The sequence below is a fragment of the Anser anser genome, assembly GCF_964211835.1.
Source record: "Anser anser genome assembly, chromosome: 2".
Lineage (NCBI taxonomy): Eukaryota > Metazoa > Chordata > Aves > Anseriformes > Anatidae > Anser > Anser anser.
Genome location: NC_139721.1, coordinates 125,741,709 through 125,763,432, shown reverse-complemented (window position 1 = coordinate 125,763,432; position 21,724 = coordinate 125,741,709). Strand labels below are relative to the sequence as shown.

Sequence of the window (21,724 nt, the reverse complement as noted above, 5' to 3'; positions counted from 1 at the left end):
TATATGCTGTAAGGCCGCAACAGTTGATGGCAAGCATTCATTACACGCCAAAATGTTCACGGGATGGACAGCCTACAGAACTCACTATCAGACTAAAAGTGAAACAATTAAAAAGTTAATAATTACTGCAAACTAAATGAGTTAGCAAGATGAGCATACCATGAGACTGCAGGAACACATACTCAACACATCAGACTACCTTGTGAGGTGCTGAGATAGTAACAAACTTTACTTCTTGTTCTTCATTTCCAATTACCTGGCAATTTTGTTTTTGTTCTGGCTGCTAATTGTTTTGACTGTGGCTGCACAGTTAGATTAGCTGGTAGGCTTTAGAAACCTCTGTAATGGTTTTCTTATACCACTTGTTGGTTGTGGGTTTGTGACAGGCCCCTTTTGTGCATGCCTGTGTCTGCCCTCTGTACAGGACAATTGCCGCTGGCCTGAACTGCAGAGTTTCCCAACCTGAGCAGGTCCCTGCAAGAAAAGCTTTCACGGGAACTGAACTAGTGATTGACGGAGGTCACCCATAACAGGTATACCAAAACTTCAAATATTTTTTATTTACCTGAAAAAAAGACTCAGAACTGTGCCTTAATTAAACACAATTTAAACAAAGTACGTTATACTCAGTACCTCTTCCACAGCACCTTCCCTCAGCTGATGCCCTGGTATTTTGTTCCTCTTGAGTTCGGTGCCTTGTGACTATTCAGTACCTTTAATTCTGTGCTCTGGCCTTGAAGAAAAATTTCACATTAGCTAAAGCCATATGGGCCAGCGCTCCCTAGACCTATGAGATCTGTAGTTCTTGCTCCTTTTAATAAAAAGGGGACACTTCAAAGATATTTTCTTCCTGTCTCAACTCTGAAAAAATGTTTGTCTTTCATACAGTTTCAGCCGCCTAACACCCCCCTTAGATGCAACTCCGTGGTGTAAGACATAGTATAAAGCAGGCAAGCTATATAAACAAAGTAGCATGAATTTCACTTTCCTCAATAAAATTTCCTTTTGCTTTCTATAAATAGAAACTATGTTTGCTCTTCTTAAAAATACCCCTTAATAACTACAACCTGAGAGTTTCTATTATATCATGGCATTAGTCTAGTTTAAAGCTATCAGAAATGCAGTGCTAATTCTTTTCTGAGCTTCTCAAAAGCTCAGTGGCATCCAGAGTAACGTTATCAATTATGTTATCACCTCTCCACAGTTTCAGATTCATTACTTTCCATTTTTCAGCTGCCTTGACTTACTAAAATGAACTATGCGTACTATTGTGGTTAATCAACAAGTTTTCTACAAATCCAACTTAAACTGATTTCCTACAGCTGACACAAAATGTTAATATAATTCAAGTACTCTTGTTAAAGGAGAAACACCATGAAAATAATTTTTTATTAATTTTTAAATATAAAACAAGAATTTCTGCATTTGCTTATCCAATAAAAATGATCTCCCGTCTGGTTAGTCCCAACATTATCTCTTATGAACATTTTACATCATCATAATACAGTGTGTTTAATCAGTTAAACACATTAACATCAGTTAACATATTAAAATCAATTTGTGGAAGTTGGAAGAACGAAACACAAAATCTGTGCCAAGATCCAATGCCGTTCCACGCTCCCTGCAGAAGACCCCACAGAACACAGCAACTCTGCCGTCTCAGCAGTCTTATACTCAAGTTTTCACATGCCACATGGTTATTGCCAAACACACAGCAAGTAGTGTTATCTCCAGTAGTCTGCAGTACTGCCTCATGTCAGACAGAAATGCGCCGAGATAATACTCTGCCTCACAGTAACCCACAGCCTCCTGCCAGACCCAGACTGAAGTGTAAGAACTAACAAGCTAAGTTTTTTGCAGCAAATCTAGCTGTAGCCCAGGATCTCCTGCCAGCCCAGTCCTTCTCTTCCTTCAGTCATCCAAATGCCTTCCATTAGTTAATTAATATTGAATGTTACTGGAATAATTGACCATAAAGTAACCAAAACCCAATCAAAGCCAGAATTTTGTCATACATACAGAACAACAAAGAACCTGCCAGTGTATTTAAGAACATAAAAAGCGACTCGCTTACTGTATACTGAATGCAGTTGCTGTAGGCCACTGTGACTGAAGCACAGAGAAAGAGCTACTTTTAAAGTCTGAGCTCTAAGTCAGATTGTCAGATGCAAGGTGAAAACACAGTAGATACAGCCTGGAGTAGGCCAATCTTTGCTTTTTAAAATCTCAGCTCTGTATCACATTCAGTGGGAGCTGGACACTAAGTTTCTATACAGTAAATACACCATATGGAAGAGCCTTTGTTGCACAATTAACCAGGCATAGGGCAGTTGCTTTGTGATGCCAGCCAAACTAAACATTAAGCTCCAGCTAACATTCTCTTTCATTTTCTTTTTTCTTATTTTTAAATGCTTATAAGGATATACAGCCTCTGAATCCTGGAAAGCTCATTAATAAGTTCAGTCCCATTTTCTGCTTACAGGGATGCTAGTGCTTTTGCAAAGAGTAAAACTTCAAACAAAATTTTAGTGTTTTTTTGTGCAAGCACCAGAATCCCCAATTAACAGGCCATCAAAACCCAAATGCAATAGACGAACTCAGTCCTTGAGCAGGCTCACATTTTTGATACACTACTTCTACCTGGAGTAGAAGCTGAAAAAGCATCATGTAAAATTATGAAGAGACTATCTCCCCTGTGGGTTTCAGTGCACAACGAGGCCAACGAGCACTTTCATAATAAGATACTTCATTTCGGTCATTACAAGATCAGGTCTCCAACAAGTAGCATGATGGTCAGTTAAAAATGAAGCTACTGTAATTGCAGACTTCGGTGTTTCTAACAGTAAAAACCATCAGCTTATTCCCTTCTTCCAGAGCTAAGATAATTTAGATATTAATTCACAAATCTTCATGGATATGACTTTGAGTAAAAGAAAAATTACACAGTTTTATCATCAGTGGTTCTGTGCAATCAGCTTAGAAAGCCTAGTATGCATTAAAATATGTCTTGTTCATTGTACAGTTACCTAATTTCAGCACTTAAAGATTACTTTAACATCAAATTTTTTTTAAATCCCATCATTCCACTGTTTATGTAAAAGAATTGCACTGATTTCACTTCTGGAAACCAATTTAGTTTTCCTTAATGCATCACCATGCACCGCCATTAACTTCATCTTCTTTTACAGGTTAGATCGAGTAAGCCAGGGAAATTCCTGGAAGCCAAAAAGAGAATAAAATACTCATCAGAATGGGCAAACAGTAAGAGGATCATGATGCAAATGTGTACTAACTACCAGATGGAATCTACAAGACATAAATAAAGACTGCTCAGAAAAATGTTTTGTCTCATTTTGTCAGGAATGGGAAGGAACAACTGTCATGTCTGGGAAGAGTCATTAAAGACACCAGGCATCAGTAAGAGCCAATGAAGAAAAAACAAGGAAAGAAGACAATGCAGTGTAAAGGCACTGATTCTGCCATCTCCCAACTCTGAAGAGAATCTTTATGCATTTCAATCATCTGCCTTCTCTGCAGTTTTGGTGATGCTTCCTGACTACTTAAGAAAGGAAAACATGAATACCTGTTTCTTCCTTTCAGACTGTGGATCAATCATTACATTTATAAGAGAAGGTGTTTGCTTGTCAGCCACACTTGCTTTCAGAGCTTTCTGCAATTCTTCTGGTGTTTTAACAAAATATCCTTTACCACCAAACGCAGACATAATTTCCTCATAGTGTGAATTTGGCAGGAGAGAAACTGGAGGTACACTGCAGTGAAACAGAAAACTCAGAAACAGCAGGGAAGAATTGCCAGATTGACCAATTTAATTACTTCAGTGCACCAATTCTAAAGTATGCGATGATTATTGTTCTGGCCTGATGAATTCTTTTGGGCTGGAGGAACTTTTTCCTATATCACTTAAGCTATGCTTAGAGTCGCATTTTCATCTGGAGACACTCTTGAGTAGGCTTTTAGCCTAGTTCAGGATACAAGGATCTCAGATCCAGAAGCCCAGTGTATACCTACAACACAGGCCTTGGGTCATTTTGGAGGTTATCCCACTATGAACTCTATATCCTGTGGGGCCTGAGCAGCTACTGGAACCTGAGATGACTAACGGAGTGTTATTTCTCTGCTAGACAGTTGTGTAAACAGTAGTCTGTAATTGGGTTGATTCCTCGCCTTTGGTAACTGGTTCTTATTTACACAAACTAACCCCAAGACTTATGTTCACGAAAACATTCAATCTGAATTATCAAGCATTAAAAGTGAACAGCGTGACTATTTTGGTCATTTCTTCCTTAATTAACAACACATTGAAGATGCTCACCATGTAGCAGGATCTCCATATTGTAACATCTCTTTCCAGTTATCCGCATTCAAACCAGTGTAAATCCCGTTGTTGTTTACCACAATAATCAGGATTGGCAAATTGTATCTACAGAGGTACATTTGGAAGATCTTTGAAATATCTGTACCTTTCTGCAAGGTGTTGAAAGTGTTACTTTTAATTAAAGATAAAATGAAAAATTAAAAAAATCACTTTCACCTGAAACATGACCTACTCATCACTGGTAACAACACATTATGTCAGAACAGCAGAAAGAGAAAAATTACTATGAATATTGTCTGGCTTCTTTTCACGTGTCTTAAGAGTATTCTATAACAGCAGCGTTCTTGGCCTTCTAGTTTTATTTATCCAGGCAGCATATGAAGAGGGTCTTCTTGAGCAAAAACCAGTTACCTGCAAATTGTTTCCACTTCCATCCCAGAAAATCCAAAAGCACTATCTCCTTCTATGCAGATGACTCGCTTTTCAGGTGTTCGGTCTTTAGCTACCAGTGCAGCTGCTATGGCAAAACCCAGTCCAACTCCCATTGTTCCAAAAGTACCTGCATCAAGCCTAAAGGTGAGAACATAGAATTACTATGTTCACTCAAACCTTTTCAGTTAATCCACAATTTATCTTTAATTTTAATAATTACTCATATACTATTCCAATATTGTTTCATAAACAATTGGTTTGTTGGATACCAGATGTATATATTATTATATTAATTTAAACATCAAATAAGACTGCAAATGTTTTGAGACAAACATACTAGAACTAATTAAAATTGAGAACTCTCATACACTAGTGATATTACAATAAAGAAAGACTATTCTTATATGCTTTTAGCTTGCATAGTAACAGTATTTCAAAAACATTCAATTACTCTAGAGATAGGCAGACTACATGAAATCTCTCTATATTTAATTCCTTGAAAATGTAACTAGAAGTCTGAAAGCCATCAGTTAAATAATGCTGTTCAAACTTTAGTCTTCTGTTCAACTTTTCAAATCAAATTGCAAGCTGTAATTAAGTTAGATTATTTCAGTCAGAAGCACATAATGGAAACAAAAGTACATGAAGAACTAGATTACTCTAGGGTTAACTTCTCATATTTGCTTTCAGACATGCGCAATTCAATATGAAGCCAATTTACTGTGCCCTTATTTTAAAAAGGGGGGAAAATGCAAACTCTTCCCCCAACTTTACTGGAAGTTTTTAGGTTTTGTTTTGTTTACAAAGAAGTATTTAGGTTCACTTAGGACGTGTTACTTTCACAAAAAGGCTCTAAGCTTCCCAGTCAGATCAGAAGGTTCATCTCACCTGGGGAGAACTTTTTCCCCGCTCTTCAAGAAACGGCACTTAATTCTTACCTGTAACAATTCTGTGTGGTATAGCTTTAATAAGATGACATACGCACATTTCTGAATTTGGGTGCCTGCATTTTAGGCACACAGGTTTGCATTACAGTGTGCTCACTATATATTTCAATTTTCAAAATGAGCTTATTCTTAAGTTTTCCCTGTTCTTTAAGTGTTGTGTTTCAAAGAAAAACTTGTTTTGCATGAATTCTTTTCAACACGAGATTCCAAACTATTGTTCTTATTTTAAATCAGTATTTACCATACCCTTTGAACACAGAAATAAGCATCTATACTGGAGAATTTAGTATGATGGTTTCTTTCCACAAAAGAGAGTGAGAAACTATCATCCCTCTGCTGCAGAGCACACAGGTCACAGGGAACTTAAAATCTATGACAGGACATCAGTATATGAGTGGATAACTTCCCTTTAGCCAACAGACATTTATTTTGTTTAGAGACTTTAAAAAGAATTATAAGAATTCTGGGCCATCATACTTCTCAGTTAAATGAAAACATTTATATAAAAATCTAGTCTGTTGAGCCAGCACAACAAAGAAAATACCACACCTTTGACGGGGATAATAATTAGGAAGCATAGTTCGTCCGATGTCCATGGTGTTTGCTCCCTCACTTACTAAAATGCTGTCCTTGGGTATCAGTTCTCTGATGTGATGAAAGACTGTGTAGTAATTCATAGGCAGGGATTTCTGTAATGCTAATGCCTTAAAAATAAAAAAATATAGAGTAAGGTGCAGAACTGAGATACATAAATAATACTGTGGTACTATGCTAGGTAGGGATGAAGTATTTGGCCTTCCATGCTATATTTCAAGGTCACGTATTGGTTTATTCTGGTGACAACATTTATCAGAGGCGCATTCTCATCAGCAACCTGCTCCTTTGGCTGGCCCGTCATTAACAGCAACCTACTAAACCCAGTTTAACCTGAGCGACACATGAATTTTTTCACACACACAAGTTTCACTGTTGATAACTCTAAACGAGTTGCCTTCTGTATGTTAGCAGGAAGTTCAAAAGGGTGAACTGCTATGACTGATCTATTTTAAATCCCACCTTGGAAAAAAGCATCTGAACTTGCAGAATGTGGGTTGTATAAAGTTAAGCTTACACTAACTGTCTGTGGTATTTTGGCTTGAGAAGCTACTTACAATTAATATAGATTGTTTCCACCCGCCTTACTTTGGACATAAATGTCCAAAGTAACTGAGACGTTTGAATATAGAGTAGTGATAAAATTATGCATCAGTACCTGTTAAGGCAAGAAAACTCCTAATTTCTTTAATATAACAATACCTTTGATCTTTCCTCATTGTTCTTTATTCTCTCTCTTAGTTTCTTCCACCACTCTGTATTAGAAGGATATTTCAATGGTCTTTTGCTGAATTCTTCTAAAAGCTGGAACAACATTTGAAAAGTTGCAAATGTCTTTCAATATATATTAAAACACCACAAGCATCAAAAATGTTATCAGGAAGGATCCCTGCACAAACCAGAATCTCTAACATTTAACTGGGGATGCACAGCATGGGTATGTTGCCGAAAACATGCCTTTCCTTGTTTTTGTTTTAAACTGTTAACTATATAAATCAGAAGAAATTAAGGTCAAAAAAGGAGAACACCTGACATTACATTACCTGCTTAGTCACGGCATTTATGTCACCTAGTAAAACTGCAGCTGGTCTCACATTATTCCCCAGCTCTTCTGCACAAATATCAATCTGTATATCAAAAAGAAAGACCACCATTAACTCAAAGATACTATAGGGAATTTTTTTTCCAGTTCAAGTGAGGAACATAATCTGACTGTCTTTATACACTGTTTTGGCTGTACAAATAAATTCCTCTGCCTTTTACTGAAATGACATCAGGAAATGCTTTATTCAAAGTGAAATTAACCCTTGACAGTGAAAAAAGTGACTCTAAATGAGATTAAAAAGTATTCTTGCATTTTTTAGATAAAGGAAACAGAAGAAATATTAATTTCAAAAGTAAAAAAGAATTCTAGTTTTAAAAAAAAAAAGTTATTCCTGTAGAAAAGATGAAGTTTGGAAACTGCGATAATGTTCCAGATCACTGAAAGTGGGCCAGCCACACCACAATAAGTCAACTATTACTCTTCGATCACAGGCTCTAAGGAAGAATATTTTTGGGCATAATCAGTTTAACAACTTGTCTTTCTAGGAGCTGGCAGATTACCAAATCCACTAATTAGTTAATTAGCCTTTCTTTCTTTTTTTCCCACGAACATCTCTGAGTGACTGAGCTCTTATAATGACTGATTGACTCTGGATCTGAAGGTAATTGTATTTTGAAAATATTCAACTGAGAGAGCAGTCGAACAGTACGAAAGGTTTCACAGTTTAAGGACAATTTGTTTTCAACCACTGAAATTCCAGAGCTCCAAGATCACATGCGTATCACGAGTCCAATCTTTTATTAAACAACTATACAAGTGTCTGCCCTCCTCACAACATCAGCAGCAAGTCCTTTATAGCTGGAAAAGTTTTTTAACCATTTTTAGAAAATACAAGGAAGTAATAAATAAATTAAAATTAAAGGAATCAGAACTATTTCTAGAGAACTACCGTAACTACATGAACTCTATTGCACTGTCTGTATGGCAGTATTTGCCACAAACTATGCTACCAAAATAATTTTCAAAAACTGCTCTAGACAATGCTGGAACACAGAGGACTTCCTTCAACTTGCAATTTTTGTGCTTACCTGAATAACCTTTACATCTTGTCGAAACCTTGGCGGAAGACCAAAATGCAAAATCCAGTTCAACCTTGCACCAAGCAAGATGACTACATCAGCATGCTGTAATGCCCTATAGAGGCACATGAGAATTAGATGAGGAGGAATTACTGTTAAATTTAATAGTGTTTTCAGAATTAGAAGTAATAATAACCATCAAAGCAAACACAAGAATATATGTATAATCCTTTCTTCCCCTAAGCTGCACATTTAGCTCCAAAAACCCCTGTCCAACATAGCCAATCATTAAGCCATTCTTGAGCTTAGGAACTCAAGGAAAAAAATTACTCTTTTCCTAATACACTGTGTTAAGAAAGAAATTGTAACACTGGAAGACTAACAAGATACTATCATGATGCTGAGGTTAAAGCAAAACACTCACTACTCTGATACTGACAACAGTAACTGCCAAAATTTAAATTGTTGTGGCCCTCTCAGTTTAGGCTTGTTAATTTACCTTCCAGCTGTGTACACAATACATGGTATTTTCTTTTATTCTCCATTTTTCTTATAAGCGTGCTTATCAATGACAAAGCTATGATGCTTGACAAAGGGCAAATGTTTTAGTTTTCAAGTATATGAATGTGCCATCTGCAAGCTAACTCTGTGCATACTCACACTTACCAGGGTTCTTACAGTTCACTCACATTAATTTTGCAAAAAAACTCTTATAAATAAATTTATATATATTCATTCAACAGATTTTGAAATACTTTTCTTTTTCTTTCTAAATGAAGTGCAATTCAGTGATGGCAAACACCACACAACTATTGCAGTTCAAGTTTTGCTGTCTGCTACGTGTGCATCTTTTGCTTCTATGGTGTTAAAATAGAAGGCTAATAGGTTTGCAAGTGCACTAAATTAAATACTTAAGATAAACTGTTCACTAGTTTCACTTTGTTATGAAATGCACACTAACAACATTGATACATCTACTTGCCGTAGGTTTCATAGCTACAAAACACTAGCTCTCAGACAAGTATCTTCCTGGTCCGCATTCTAAGTGCTGTCAGAAGTAATCCACCTAAATTTGTTGTTTCTTTCCAAGCAAGATCTTCAGTGCTCTAAAATGAGCTGCGAAACATAGCTGAGACAACTTTTTGATGTATACATTTTGTCTTCCCTGGAATTTGTAAAACACCACAATTCCCGGTTGTTTCTCAGATGTTAGAGTTAGAAGCCTTGCTTTATATTTACGTGGATCTTGCTGCAGCTACACAATTTGGATGGTTATCAGGAACTACTCCTTTTGCCATTGGTGTAGGCAAAAAAGGCAGTCCACAAAGGTCCACCAACTTTCTGATGTTGTTTTCAGCATGTGAATAAGCAGCACCTGAATGAAAGGAAAGAGACTGCTTAATACTATAGAAACCTACTGCGTCCACCTGAGTTTCAATTAGCCTGATTACAATAGTGGCAGAAAGAGTACTATTTCCCATCATGAAAGCTGCCTGTTATTTTTCATTCTGGAAAACTCAAATATAACACACCAAACAATTGGTGTTTGGGTTCAAATTTAATTTTGGGTGGTTGAAGTTCTGTATTATGGCACAGAAATTTGTCAAGAATTTTGGAATTCCTGGTAGTATCTCTACCTCTAAGAAAATGGCTATCTGATTTTTTTCCTGCTTGAACTCGTATTTCATCAATTGACTTTTCTTTTAACCTAGATGAAAAAGAGAAGTTACATAAAAAAAATAAAATGTTATAAAAACAGAACAGATTTTAACATCAAATTTCAAAGTGTTTTTTTTTATAGAATGTGAAAAATAGATGGCTAACACTGATGGAGAAAAGAAATCATTTTGGTTATTGGTCTTTTCCTACATATGTACAGTCACAGCATGCTACCTTTGCCAATGATTAACAGAGGCTGCTTGGCATGAGCGATGATAGATACTGCCTTGGATACAGCAGAGTGTTCAGCCATGCTGATGGGAGGTGGAGGGCAGCATTCTACGTACCTGGTGAACAAGCAGAATAGAAGAGGGTCTTTAAAAAAAAATACAAAACAAGAAATGTCAGAAGACCCATTGTTTAGCATAAAACCACAGCTGCTGCATACCACGTTACCCACAGAATTTATCAGAACAGGATACATATATTTTTAAAACAGACTCCAAAATTTTTCTTGCACGTTTCTTTAATCCTATAGGTAGCATTATTATAGAGATGAAGTAACATCGGTGTTCTACCATCACAGTAATTCAATCATTTTTTGCACACTTAATGATAAACTATAATCCAAATAACATTATAATGGAAAGTTAAATTAAGAGAGTCAATTTTTAGTATCATTATTTCAACCTCATAGCAAATTATTTGATCTCTTGTTCTTTTTATTTTTTTCTTGTTTTAAGAAAATACTAAAGAAACTTAAAACTAAAATTTATTCAGCGCCTTGAAAAATAATGAATATAATCTGTACGCACTTGATGGAGCTCTTATTCACCTCGAGATTCACAAAATCCCCAGGTATGTCAATATAGCAGGAACCTGGACGACCATACATGCTGGTTCTTACAGCCTAGAAAACAGATGAACACCGTTTTTAACCACTGTTTGAAAGGATGTTAAAGAACTTTAAATTAAAAAAAAAACAAACAACAAAGAACACATATGTGTTAGGTGTTTCAGATTCCTGAACCATCACAGGGAAAAATCCCAAGGATTGATTTATACCAATAGATTTAAGGTTTAACAGTTGTTTACATTTCTCCCTATGCACAGTATTAGATTGTAAATTCTTTATTTATTTCGGAATAAGACAACTGTATTACAAGCAATTGTATTTGGAAATACTAGAATAAACGTTTTATTTAAGGTAGCATAAACAGAGAAAAAAGACAACCAACTCCTCCATCTTCTATTATGCTCTTAGCTCTTCTCTTACAGGTAGATACTCTGAATTTCAGATTTTGCACTTCTGAAAACAGTATTATTGTATGCAAAATTTAGGCTGACATGGCTAAAATGTTGCTACAGCAGGAGTCTTTTGAAACCCTTCCTGAAGCATGGAGATAAGGATGTGTTCTTTCTCAGACAAGCATATGCAAAACAATCTGCACACTCCAAAACTAAATGCAACCCTCTCTACCTCTCCCCTCCAAATCTTCACTTAATGAAAGCGCTTAGTAACAGAACTTCAGAGCTAAAAGAGCTGAATTTTGCATTATTGCATTTCTAGTTCTTGCACATCTCCCTAAAAGCATTTTTTCAACAAAATCCTTGCAGCTCTGACTGAAGTTAACAAAAACGCTGCAGGCATCAGTAAACGTCAGATTAGAACAATATTTATTTCTAATCTTTTCCACAGCACTGTTCATAGAAAAAAAAAAAAAAAGCCCTGGGTGTTAATTTACTCAATCAACCATTAGCTAGCATCTGTAGGATCAAACTAGTTATAGTAACAACTTCATCCCCCCCCAAAAATCAACAAAGCAAACAAACAAAATAAACCCCACAGACCTTATGCAGTGGGAGACATTTACAAGATGTTCTGTTGCTAATTTAGTACTTTTTCATACCTTTTCAATAACAGCAGGAATTACTTCTAGGCTGCTTGGGCGGACAGACAGTTTGTTGTACAGCCTACCAGCTTCAACCTAAATAAATCGATACAATGGTTATATGCATTTATCAAAGTGATTTGGACATTTCCAACTCACTTCAACATGAATGAAATGAAAAAATGACAAATTGAAAGCAACAAGGGGAAAGCTCCCACACAGAAAATCAAAGTTCCTCAGCTGGTGTAAATTGTCAATCCATACTCATTTGCTGAGTGCTTACATATTTTTTCCAGAAAGTGGTGCTTCTGTTCTTGTAAAGTTTATTTTTTTTCTCTTCCATCTCAGAACAGACAGGCAAGGACAATAAATACCAGCTGAGACCTAAAACAGAGCATGAATTGCAGCATGATGGTGGACAAAGACAACACAAGTAATCTGGTGGATTACACAGTGCCAATTTTAAACCAGTAGATGGAGCAAATCAACAGCATTACACAATATGATAGGAAATGTTAGTATCTGGGATTGTTATCCCTATACTAAGGAAGAAATACCATTGGTTATTTAACTGAAACTATTTTGTAGAAAGTTATATGTCTGTGTACCTGTGGAAATTCTTGGAAAGCTCCCATGGTTTCCTGATTTCTGTCAGAAGACCCTCCAATAACAATCAAAGGCCTAGAAAAGTATTAAAAAATATATGCATACATATATTTTTGTAACTGCAATCACATCTGTAAGCTCACCTTAATGCCAAATCCTACTACTGTTGAGACATCGACGTGGACAGAAAGTGGCCAGCACATTACAGGGGTGGACTCTAAATATCAGTGTCAGGTGGTTGACTTCCTAGCAGCCTTTAGGTGTCTGGTTTTAGGACAGTCTGGCCATATTGAATGATCTCCATCTAGCATAAAAATTCTATAAAAGCTGTATTACTAGCAATTTTAATTAGTTTGATAACATGCGTGGCAAGGTGGTTTGAGAGAAATGACAACAGACGATGTTACAAGCTTTCCAGGCTTTTGCTCTTAAAACGATTTCTCTTCAAACAGATACAGCCTTTCCTTTGACAGCATTTATCTATACAAGGTGTTAAACTGAAACTTTAACAGCATGTGCAAAGCATAATCCTAAATTTAATCACCCATAAGATTTTGGGATATGTTTATCTAGATCTGAGATTCATAACCAGGCCATTTCTCCACCACAAATCAAAACGTCAGTTCTGATCCCTCGACACAGTGAGATTAGAACTTCAGGCTGTATCTTACCTCTGTGGAAAATCCTTATGGAAAATTTTACTCCACTGATGGTACGTCCTGTTTTCTTTTTTCTCTCCCTTCAGCAAAATGGTTATTACTATCCATGTGTAACCAGTCTAACAGTGACAAACCCTATGTTCCTTTTTCATTTTTTTTATTTACAAGTTTTAATAAAAAAATAAACACTACTTCCCAATATTGAAATACAATAAGGAGAGTACTCTATTCTTAATATAGCTACCCCCAACAGCTATACCTTCGAAATATTTGATTTTGCTTTTAAATCTTATACAATTGTAACCAGAAATAAGTTTTTCCCCTTGTGTAATCATCATACTGTACTACTGGCACTATACTGTAGACATTTTTAAGAGCAGTGCTTATTACTGCAAATAGTTAAATTAAATTAAGTCCAAAACAACAGTGAAGCAGGAAGAACACTGACTACAATGAAACTAATAAGAGTATCAAGCATTATGGACTTGGAAGAGAAGAACTTCAGTAAACTGAAAAATTTCAACTGCAGTCTCTGGTAAAGAACAGTACTGCACCATGCTAATGCATACAGAAATCTTAAAACTACTGCAAACTCTTCTTTGGAGTTTATTTTCACAGCCTAACTGAAATAACAAAAATCTTTTGCTCAGAATGAGGCAGGAGAGGAAGCAGCAGTGTTGTAGGTAATTTTTAACATGAAGTAACATGTTATACCCTTGGAAATGTAGTTTACCAAGGCCTCACTACCTCCCTACTTGGCTAGATTTACATGTCCAACTGCCCACTGTGACAAGTTTCCAAGGTAAACTAAAGGCTTTTCCACTCAGCCAATCTGTGCTCAGGCAATAAAATCTAAAAACACGACCTCTTGTAAATTGTGCTATCAGACTGCTTGACTTTCTTCCAGTTGATACAGAAGAGGATTTTTTAAACTTGGATGGGACTGAAACAGAGTAATCAGAAGAACAAGTCTCCAGGCTCAAGGAGGATAACTCAGATTCACCTCTTAAGGACCATCCCTTAGATTTATTCAAAGTCAGTACCTGTGGGGTCAGTTCAGCTACTGGCCTCCTCCTGTGAGATGTGAGCCAGTGCTCATCCACTGTAGCACGTTACAAAGCAAGTTACAAAATAATGTCATGGAATCACAAGACTTAAATGCTGGGTGCTAACCCTGCCCTACACATTTGGTCTCCTTATGCCACTTCCTTGCACAGGATGGTGTAGAGCAGGGACATAACACCCTGTTGCCACAGAAGCGAGAAGCCCTCTCTCTAACTTCTGCTCCCAGCTGCATACTCCATTGTCAAATCTGCTAAACTAGATAAATTACTTCTTTATCGTTTTGCCAAGAGTACAGGTTTACACAAGATAAAGTCAGGTAAACAGAGCTTCTCTCAGACAAAAATCAACTTGTGAGAAAAGAAATGTCTCCTGCAAGTCCAACAGCAAACACCATGAATGCTTTTTTTTCTTATGGCCAAATTCATGGCTGTTCAAATGCAAAGTTTTCATGTGATCTGTTTTTATCTAAAGCCACACAGGGACAACAAAACTTTAGTCAATATTTTTTTAGAAGGGTTTTAACACTAGATATCTTTTTTCAAAGTGTTAGGAGCTTTGTTTGTTAGAGCTCCCATTATCTAGCTTCCCTTGTCCATCACCCATTACTAATCTAATTCTCCAGGTGCCGTGTGCTTGGTAACACCACAGCTTCTCCCCAGAATACCTCACACAGCATTCTAAACAGCTTTTAGTGGCAGACCAGCTAAAGTTGCCATGTTTCAGTGAAGGCTTGTGGGAGTAAATGCTATCACTGTACCATCATTTAATTCAATTCTTAATTACCCCTCAAAATGTCTGCATGGGGAGCAAACACAGATTTTAACAATGCAGTTGTGAATTTGTTCATGTATGAAATATGGCAAATACAGTAATTCAAAGGTAATGTGGCTTTTCAATTTAGAAAAAGTTCAAACTCTTCAAAAAATCTGTAAAGCATTACAGGCTGAATATCATCTTTATTTGAAAATGTACCCATGCAAACAGGTATGTTGATAGATTTTTCAATAATGCATATTGGGGTAAGAAAAAAAGAATTTTATCCGTGAGAGTACAAAAAAATGAACTAAATTCCCTTTACGGAAGACAAATGAAGAATTTACTTCTGATTGCAAGAAGAAAAAAAAGTCCCATACTAAATACTGCAGAGCTCAATATCTGCAACAAATAATAGCAAATAACTATTAGATAAAGAGAAAATGCACTTATATTACCAGCAGTTCATGGTTGCATTTGCCATCCCACCAAGGGCATGTAAAAAACCTGGACCAGACACTACAAGACATACTCCTGGCCTAGAGGGAAGAAAAAAAAGAAAATATGCTGAAATACAAGATATTAAACATGTACTCGTGTTTTCAAAATGCATCGACAACATGGGATTTATATGAAGAACTAAATACAGATACTGCAATCAGAAATCATTTAACTTTATCAACCCAGTTAAAAAAAGCACGTGAACTGTTGTTACATGCCACCCACTCATGCAGTGTCTGTCTGCAGTATACACAGGTTCATCGTGTTTCGCTTCATGATTACACAGCTCCGTGTTTCTTTTACCACATCTGCTCCACCATTTAGTGTTCATGTGGATTTGGTATGCCCCTCGTTTTCAGTTTTCTCAACTCCACTTTAGCAATAGGTGTCAATGAAGAAAGCTCATAAAGAGAGAAGTGCATCTGACTCAATGCAAACTTATTTATAACTATTAGAGTCTAATTCAGGCAGAGGCACTTCTTATTCCAGTGAGATAATCATCGTTTTTAACTACTGACCACTCCTTAGTGGCTCTACAGACTCTTTAGATAGGAGAAAAAAAATCAGCTTCTTATAACTGTGTATCACAGATAAAATACTTGCAGATAGAATAAGCACTGATCATCTGCATCATCACGTCTGCATTTGTGAGTAAGCAGACAGCAGATGTTACTTTAGGAAAGGATCCCTGGGATACCCTTTAGATCACAAGCCACAGAATGCTTCCCAACACTAAGACCAAAATGTGGTACATGAGGAAAAGCCAGCATTTCATCTCAGGAGATGCACAGGGAAGAATGGCAGGCATGTGGTTAGTCTCTGTATTAGCAAGATATTTGTTGAGTAAAATAATGACAAGATTAAGGTATAGCAGGTCCACCACGTTGCAGCAAACAATGGTAATGTCATTTCTGCCCCTCATACCAATGGTGTTAAACAACTAGTCAGAAGTCAAAAGAGAAGACAGTTATAAGATTGACGGTATTATATGAGTTTTAGCTCCTGCCCTGAATCATATCAACAGAAATATTGACAACTGTACTGGCAATTACTTTAAAATTGATGTCCCATTTTAACTGCCCTATATCTGCATATGCTAAAAAAAAAGCTCCAAAACAGAAAAATGTTCCTAGCTTCTGTTGAGTTAATATATATTACAATAAATATTGATAAATATGGAATGTACCTGCCAGTCAAATATCCAATAGCAGATGCAGCGTAACAGGCCTGTTGAAAAGATTGTGGAATTAATTATACAATTATTATTATAACCATATTTCATGATATGTAAATAATATTCAATAGGAATACTGAAATTAAACAGGTACAGATTCTTCCCTGGTAAATACACCTTAAATAGAAGTAGAAGCACCCCTTCACACACACACACACCCCATTATAGAGTTGTGCTCATGAAGATTTATATGAAAAATCTGAAAACTCCACACATAACATGGAAGAGGGGTTTATGTAGACAGGCAATGAACAGAAATGCAGCCATCACTGGAATGACTCATTGTATTTCAGAAGTTAAGTGAAAGGCTGAAATCATAATTTTATCTTGGAATTAGAAAGTTCTAACACTTAAGGCAAAAAAAAATCATTTTTCATTTTTTCTCATTTTTATTTTTTTTTTTAAAGTAAACTCCAAGCTTTCTAGCCTACCTCCCTTATTTTGAAATAGAGTTGGGATTTTGTTTTTTATTTATTATTATATTTTAAGTGCTATTGTGGTTAGAAGAGTAAGTAACACCAAAGATCCTTCTAAAAGTTTATTGAGCTGCTGAACATTTTCCTCAAACCTATGAATAATTCTAGGTGACACTGCATGTTAGCAATCTCAGCTTAAATGAGTGAAAACATAGATTTATAATAAGCTGTTACATGGAAAGAGAAACTGTCTTGAATATCCTCAGGCTCCTACAGATATAGACTAACTGTCACAGCAAAAATGTGAGGCTTAGTAGAGGAATAATAAGCACACCTTATTTTCTTTGCAGCAGTAGGATAGGGAATTGTTGACAAAAAAGGACACTAACAAGAAAAATCTCTTTCGATTTTTCATAAATCTTTGACATAGAGAAGAAAAATGTCACTGATATAAGAATTAGGTAACTATTTGATGACATTTGTGTGCAAAAGTTTAGAAATAATATGTGGAGTAGGTGTTACTAAAATCCTGCTACTGAAGCTCAAAGCACGGTGTTGAGTTTCCATGGCAATGTTGTTTGAGAACTGATGGCAAAATAAAACAGCACACAGAATTTAAGTTCACGTACAGTCATTGCCATTAAGACTTTTACTGCTTCTTTCTGCAAGGAAGCAACACGACTAAAACTATCGCTATTTAGAGACTAGGAGATTGTAAATAGTTCTGAAGCTATACTTGAAGATTCTTTGTAAAAGGTTTTTTTTATTCGTATTGTTACTTCTGAACCTCGTGCCCCATCCCACTAACACGTGAGCACCAGCATGCATATTATCTGTCAAGGTCACAACACAGTGGCTCAGCTGAAAGCAGATCCTTATGTTCCTCCCGCAGTCAGGAAGGATCTGAGCATATACAATGTCATTAACCTCGCAACCTACAGTCAGCATTAGCAAGAAATATAGCAAGCCCAGATGCTGGCACTGAAGTCAAAATTTAGAATTACTCATGTGAACGCTGGGTTTTGAACTGCAGCTAAAGCGGAGGTCTGTTGCTCCCAGACGAGTGGAAACATTAAGCAGGGTTTAACTAAAGCTTAGCCTGTTTTCAACTCGAATACAAGCAAATGAATACAACATAACTAGTAAACAACGTTTAAACATTTTTGTATGCAGAGATCTGGTAAAAACAGTACAACCATGTCAAGGAGCAAGCCTGAGGTCCTTATGCTAATTGTGCCTAAATGTATCTTACCCTACATGTTCTGGGACTGGCAGCAGGGCTTGTGATCAACTTTCTAGGAGAACCTCCCGCAGGAAGGTGAGCTTGCTGCTTGCTACGTGGTGTCTTTTGTTACAATGTACAGCTTAAGTGCAGGCCTTGAAAAGCCCTTCCTTGCAGGTGTGACCACAGGTTGGAAGCAGCAGTCCCAGAATAATAAAACAGCTTGCTCATGGACTATTACTGGCCACTGAAAAAATTCAACTTTGAAAGCTGTGAAAATGGTGCTTTTGCTTTAGGAAGCCAAGCAGGGAAAACAAACAAACAAAAACAGAACAGAACCACCCAAATGTGTGACAGGGCAAGGCACCTGCCTTGGCCTGGGACATCAGCACCCATCCAACACCGCACAGTGCACAGTCCAGGCACGGAGGCCAAGGGCTATGAACTCTTCGGACTGCAACATCTTACAAAATGAGATCTTGGCTGCAGGGTGGAGAATAAAAGATGTCCATTTCGGTTCCAGCTGCCCTTACTGAGGGGCTCTCAAGCCCGATTCCCTTGGCAGCTACGAGCATCAGCACCAACTTTACTGCACCAATATACTGGATGTTCATGACGAACAGTTATTAAAAATGAATTGCTCTGAATACATAGCGGTAATTACTGTTAACGATTAAGAACTAAACATTAGCAATATGTGGTGTTAATGAATAAAAATCAAATATATATTTTTTATTTTTATAAAGTTTAAAACTAACCTATCGATCTCCTAAATCTACCAGAGCGATCTCTACCCAGGGACAAACGCACAAAAGACACGCCCCTGTAGAGTTGCAACATAACTCCCCAGTGTTCAAGTGGGCCAGGGGTTAAACTGCCACTAGCAAATCTGTACCATGTTACAGGCTGCAGGAGATTAGCTGAAGGATAAACCTTTAACTTCATGCTTTAATCTGGTCTTCCTGCGCTAACAAGTTCTTATACAAACGTGCTTTTGCTACATCTGGCTCAGAAATGAGGCATGAATTCAACTCCTGGAGAAAACTTTCTCTTCCATACATCTCCGATCACATACATGAATATATAAAGGGAGTAGCTGCATGGATGTCCTCTGCAACCACACTGCACAACTAATAAACTTGGACAATTACAATTATGACATTTAAATATTAATTGTATCTTGAATACACTGTACATACAAACATTTTACCCTCTCCTCTGCCAAGCAGTTACTCTGTGTTCATTGAGGACAAACAACAAAGCAAAACCCGCCACAAGATATCTTTGTTCATCCTTGTCCATTCCCTGAGAAGAAAAACCCTGACATTTTGACGCTAAAACAAGTCTTCAAGCTATTGCTATTCCCCTAAGCAAAAGTATCTCACTGTTTACAAAGTGTTTCTTGTCTTCCTTGCTCTAACAGAAAAGAGCCTAGTAAAGAGTGACAAATAGAACAGCATCTCATTTTGCAGTGCAAAGCAATCTTCTCTGTTAATTACAGATACATGACAAAATTAATTTCAATCATGTTAATAACCAAAACTAAAATTAGAATACTTGCTAAATGATGTACAGGAATATAAAGACCGTGTTGACATCCTGTATTAAATATACCTTTTAAATACATTAGCGCACCTTTGCCTCTCTCACGGTAGATAAAGATTTTCCACGTACAGACATACATTCCTCTGAGTTCTCACACTCCTATAAGCATGTCAGGATCAGACAGCAAAACCACACAGCTCATGACCACCTGATTCAGGAGAGCTATTCTTATCATTCTTTATTGAATTTGAGGTCATCATGTTCAACCTCGGGACGTCCAGGAGACCACTGAATTCTGGAAATGTTACTACTGGGAAAAAACAAACCTCGAATAGTGGCAATCACAACAATCAAAATGCTAACGACCTAACGTCTAATTTCTGATACCTAAGCAACCAACCTGAAATATATAAAGACTACTGAAGTGTAGACTAGTGCAGTAACTGTTTCTCTACTGTCTCCTTAAAAGAACGTTCAGAGGCTACATGCTTTCTAGTAAGATGATGGATTTCATTCTGTTGTAAAACAGTTAAAGAAAGGATTGGTCCTACCAGGTAGATACTTACAGCTTGTTCATTTCTCATTCCTATGTATTTGATTCCAACTGCTTGGGCTGCAACTGCGATTTCAGTGATTGGAATACCAACAATGCCAAACATGTATTCAATATTCTAAAAAGAAAATGTTAGAAGCCATCAGAATGGTTGTCAAATGACAGTGAAAAAACCAACACCATACCACCACATATATTCACTTAAAAGTTCATGGGCTATTGTAAGAACGTGTACAATACTGGCATTTGCAGTGCAGCCCTCTGTAATTGTTCCACAGCTCGCAGACCTCCAAAACCCACTGCTCACAACAGTTCAGCACTCGACATGTTCAGCTCTTTCTGCTGACCACTTCTTACTCGCGATGTCTCTCCTCCATCATTTTCCCGTCACTCAGTATGTCAGCTTTACTGATTCTGAGAACTCCTAGCATGGTTTCCTCTTAAGCTTTCAGTGAGTATTAACGTTAACAAAAGCCCCAAGAAACAAGTGGGATTATACTCTGTGAGGGCAAACCGACAAATGAAAAGATAATGTGAATTTTCATGGCAAACGAGCTACCTTTTAGCATGTCGTTGTCCAAACAGAAAAGCTTTTGGTAAGACTACTGCCAATTCTGCACCATTTCGAGTCTAGAAACAACAGGGACTAGTGATAACTGCACACGTGCTACAGGTGCTGTGTACCGGTGGAAGGGGCGGTGGGCATTGATGGGCATTGCGTGACAGCACCGGTGGCCTGCGGTGAGTTTGCGGAGGCCCTGCAGGCTCCTGAGGGGGAAGAGCCGAGCGAAGGCCTCTGGGCAGCGAGTCCTTCCCACCACAGCCAGCGGGGCGCTGGGCGGCGGTCCCACAGACCTCCAGCCCCACCGCTCCCTCACCTCCACCCGTTACCTGACGCCCCCGGGCCGCCATGGGACCCCCACTCAAGGCAAACCGTGCCCAGCCCGGGCAAGGGGGGAGACCGGCCGCGCACAGCCGCTCCTCCCCGGCCTCGCCTCGCCCCGCACGGCCGGTCCCTTACTTGAGCTCGGAGGGCCTCGGCCACCAGCCCGGCCCCGCTCACCGCCTCCCCCGCCGCCATGACAGCGCCTCCGCGCAGCGACGGCCCCTGAGGCGGCTGAGCGACACGCCGCCCGGCCAATGAGAGAGCAGAGGAGGCGGGACCAACCGGTCGCTTGGATGTGAG

General features: G+C 37.8%; 1 protein-coding gene across 4 annotated transcripts; it reads right to left on the bottom strand.

Moving 5' to 3' along the window:
* Positions 1–1,358: 1,358 nt before the first annotated feature.
* HACL1 (2-hydroxyacyl-CoA lyase 1) lies at positions 1,359–21,689 on the bottom strand. 4 transcript variants are annotated; one of them, XM_083825387.1, is made up of 17 exons: positions 21,560–21,689; positions 20,552–20,656; positions 16,755–16,795; positions 15,526–15,606; positions 12,593–12,665; positions 12,003–12,080; positions 10,908–11,002; positions 10,327–10,439; positions 9,673–9,808; positions 8,443–8,548; positions 7,353–7,436; positions 7,012–7,113; positions 6,265–6,419; positions 4,748–4,906; positions 4,334–4,441; positions 3,584–3,770; positions 1,359–3,215 (listed from the first exon to the last, which is right to left on the bottom strand). In XM_083825387.1, exons 1-17 carry the CDS (start codon positions 21,617–21,619, stop codon positions 3,183–3,185), a joined length of 1,716 nt encoding a protein of 571 aa, XP_083681513.1. In that variant the 5' UTR covers positions 21,620–21,689; the 3' UTR covers positions 1,359–3,182. The 4 variants fall into 4 exon arrangements, with proteins under 4 accessions (XP_083681513.1, XP_083681514.1, XP_083681515.1 ...); XM_083825388.1 differs by lacking the exon at positions 21,560–21,689 and adding an exon at positions 21,417–21,434; XM_083825389.1 differs by lacking the exon at positions 21,560–21,689 and adding an exon at positions 21,098–21,393.
* Positions 21,690–21,724: the final 35 nt, after the last annotated feature.

Excerpts from the sequence above, each read along its gene's own strand:
- HACL1 (XM_083825387.1), bottom strand. The coding sequence starts at position 21,619 with ATGGCGGCGGGGGAGGCGGTGAGCGGGGCCGGGCTGGTGGCCGAGGCC. Across the intron at positions 16,796-20,551 it reads GAATGAGAAATGAACAAGCT|GCCTGTTACGCTGCATCTGC; the intron begins GTAAGTATCTAC and ends TCTTTTCAACAG. Across the intron at positions 3,771-4,333 it reads TATGGAGATCCTGCTACATG|TGTACCTCCAGTTTCTCTCC; the intron begins GTGAGCATCTTC and ends GTTTCACTGCAG.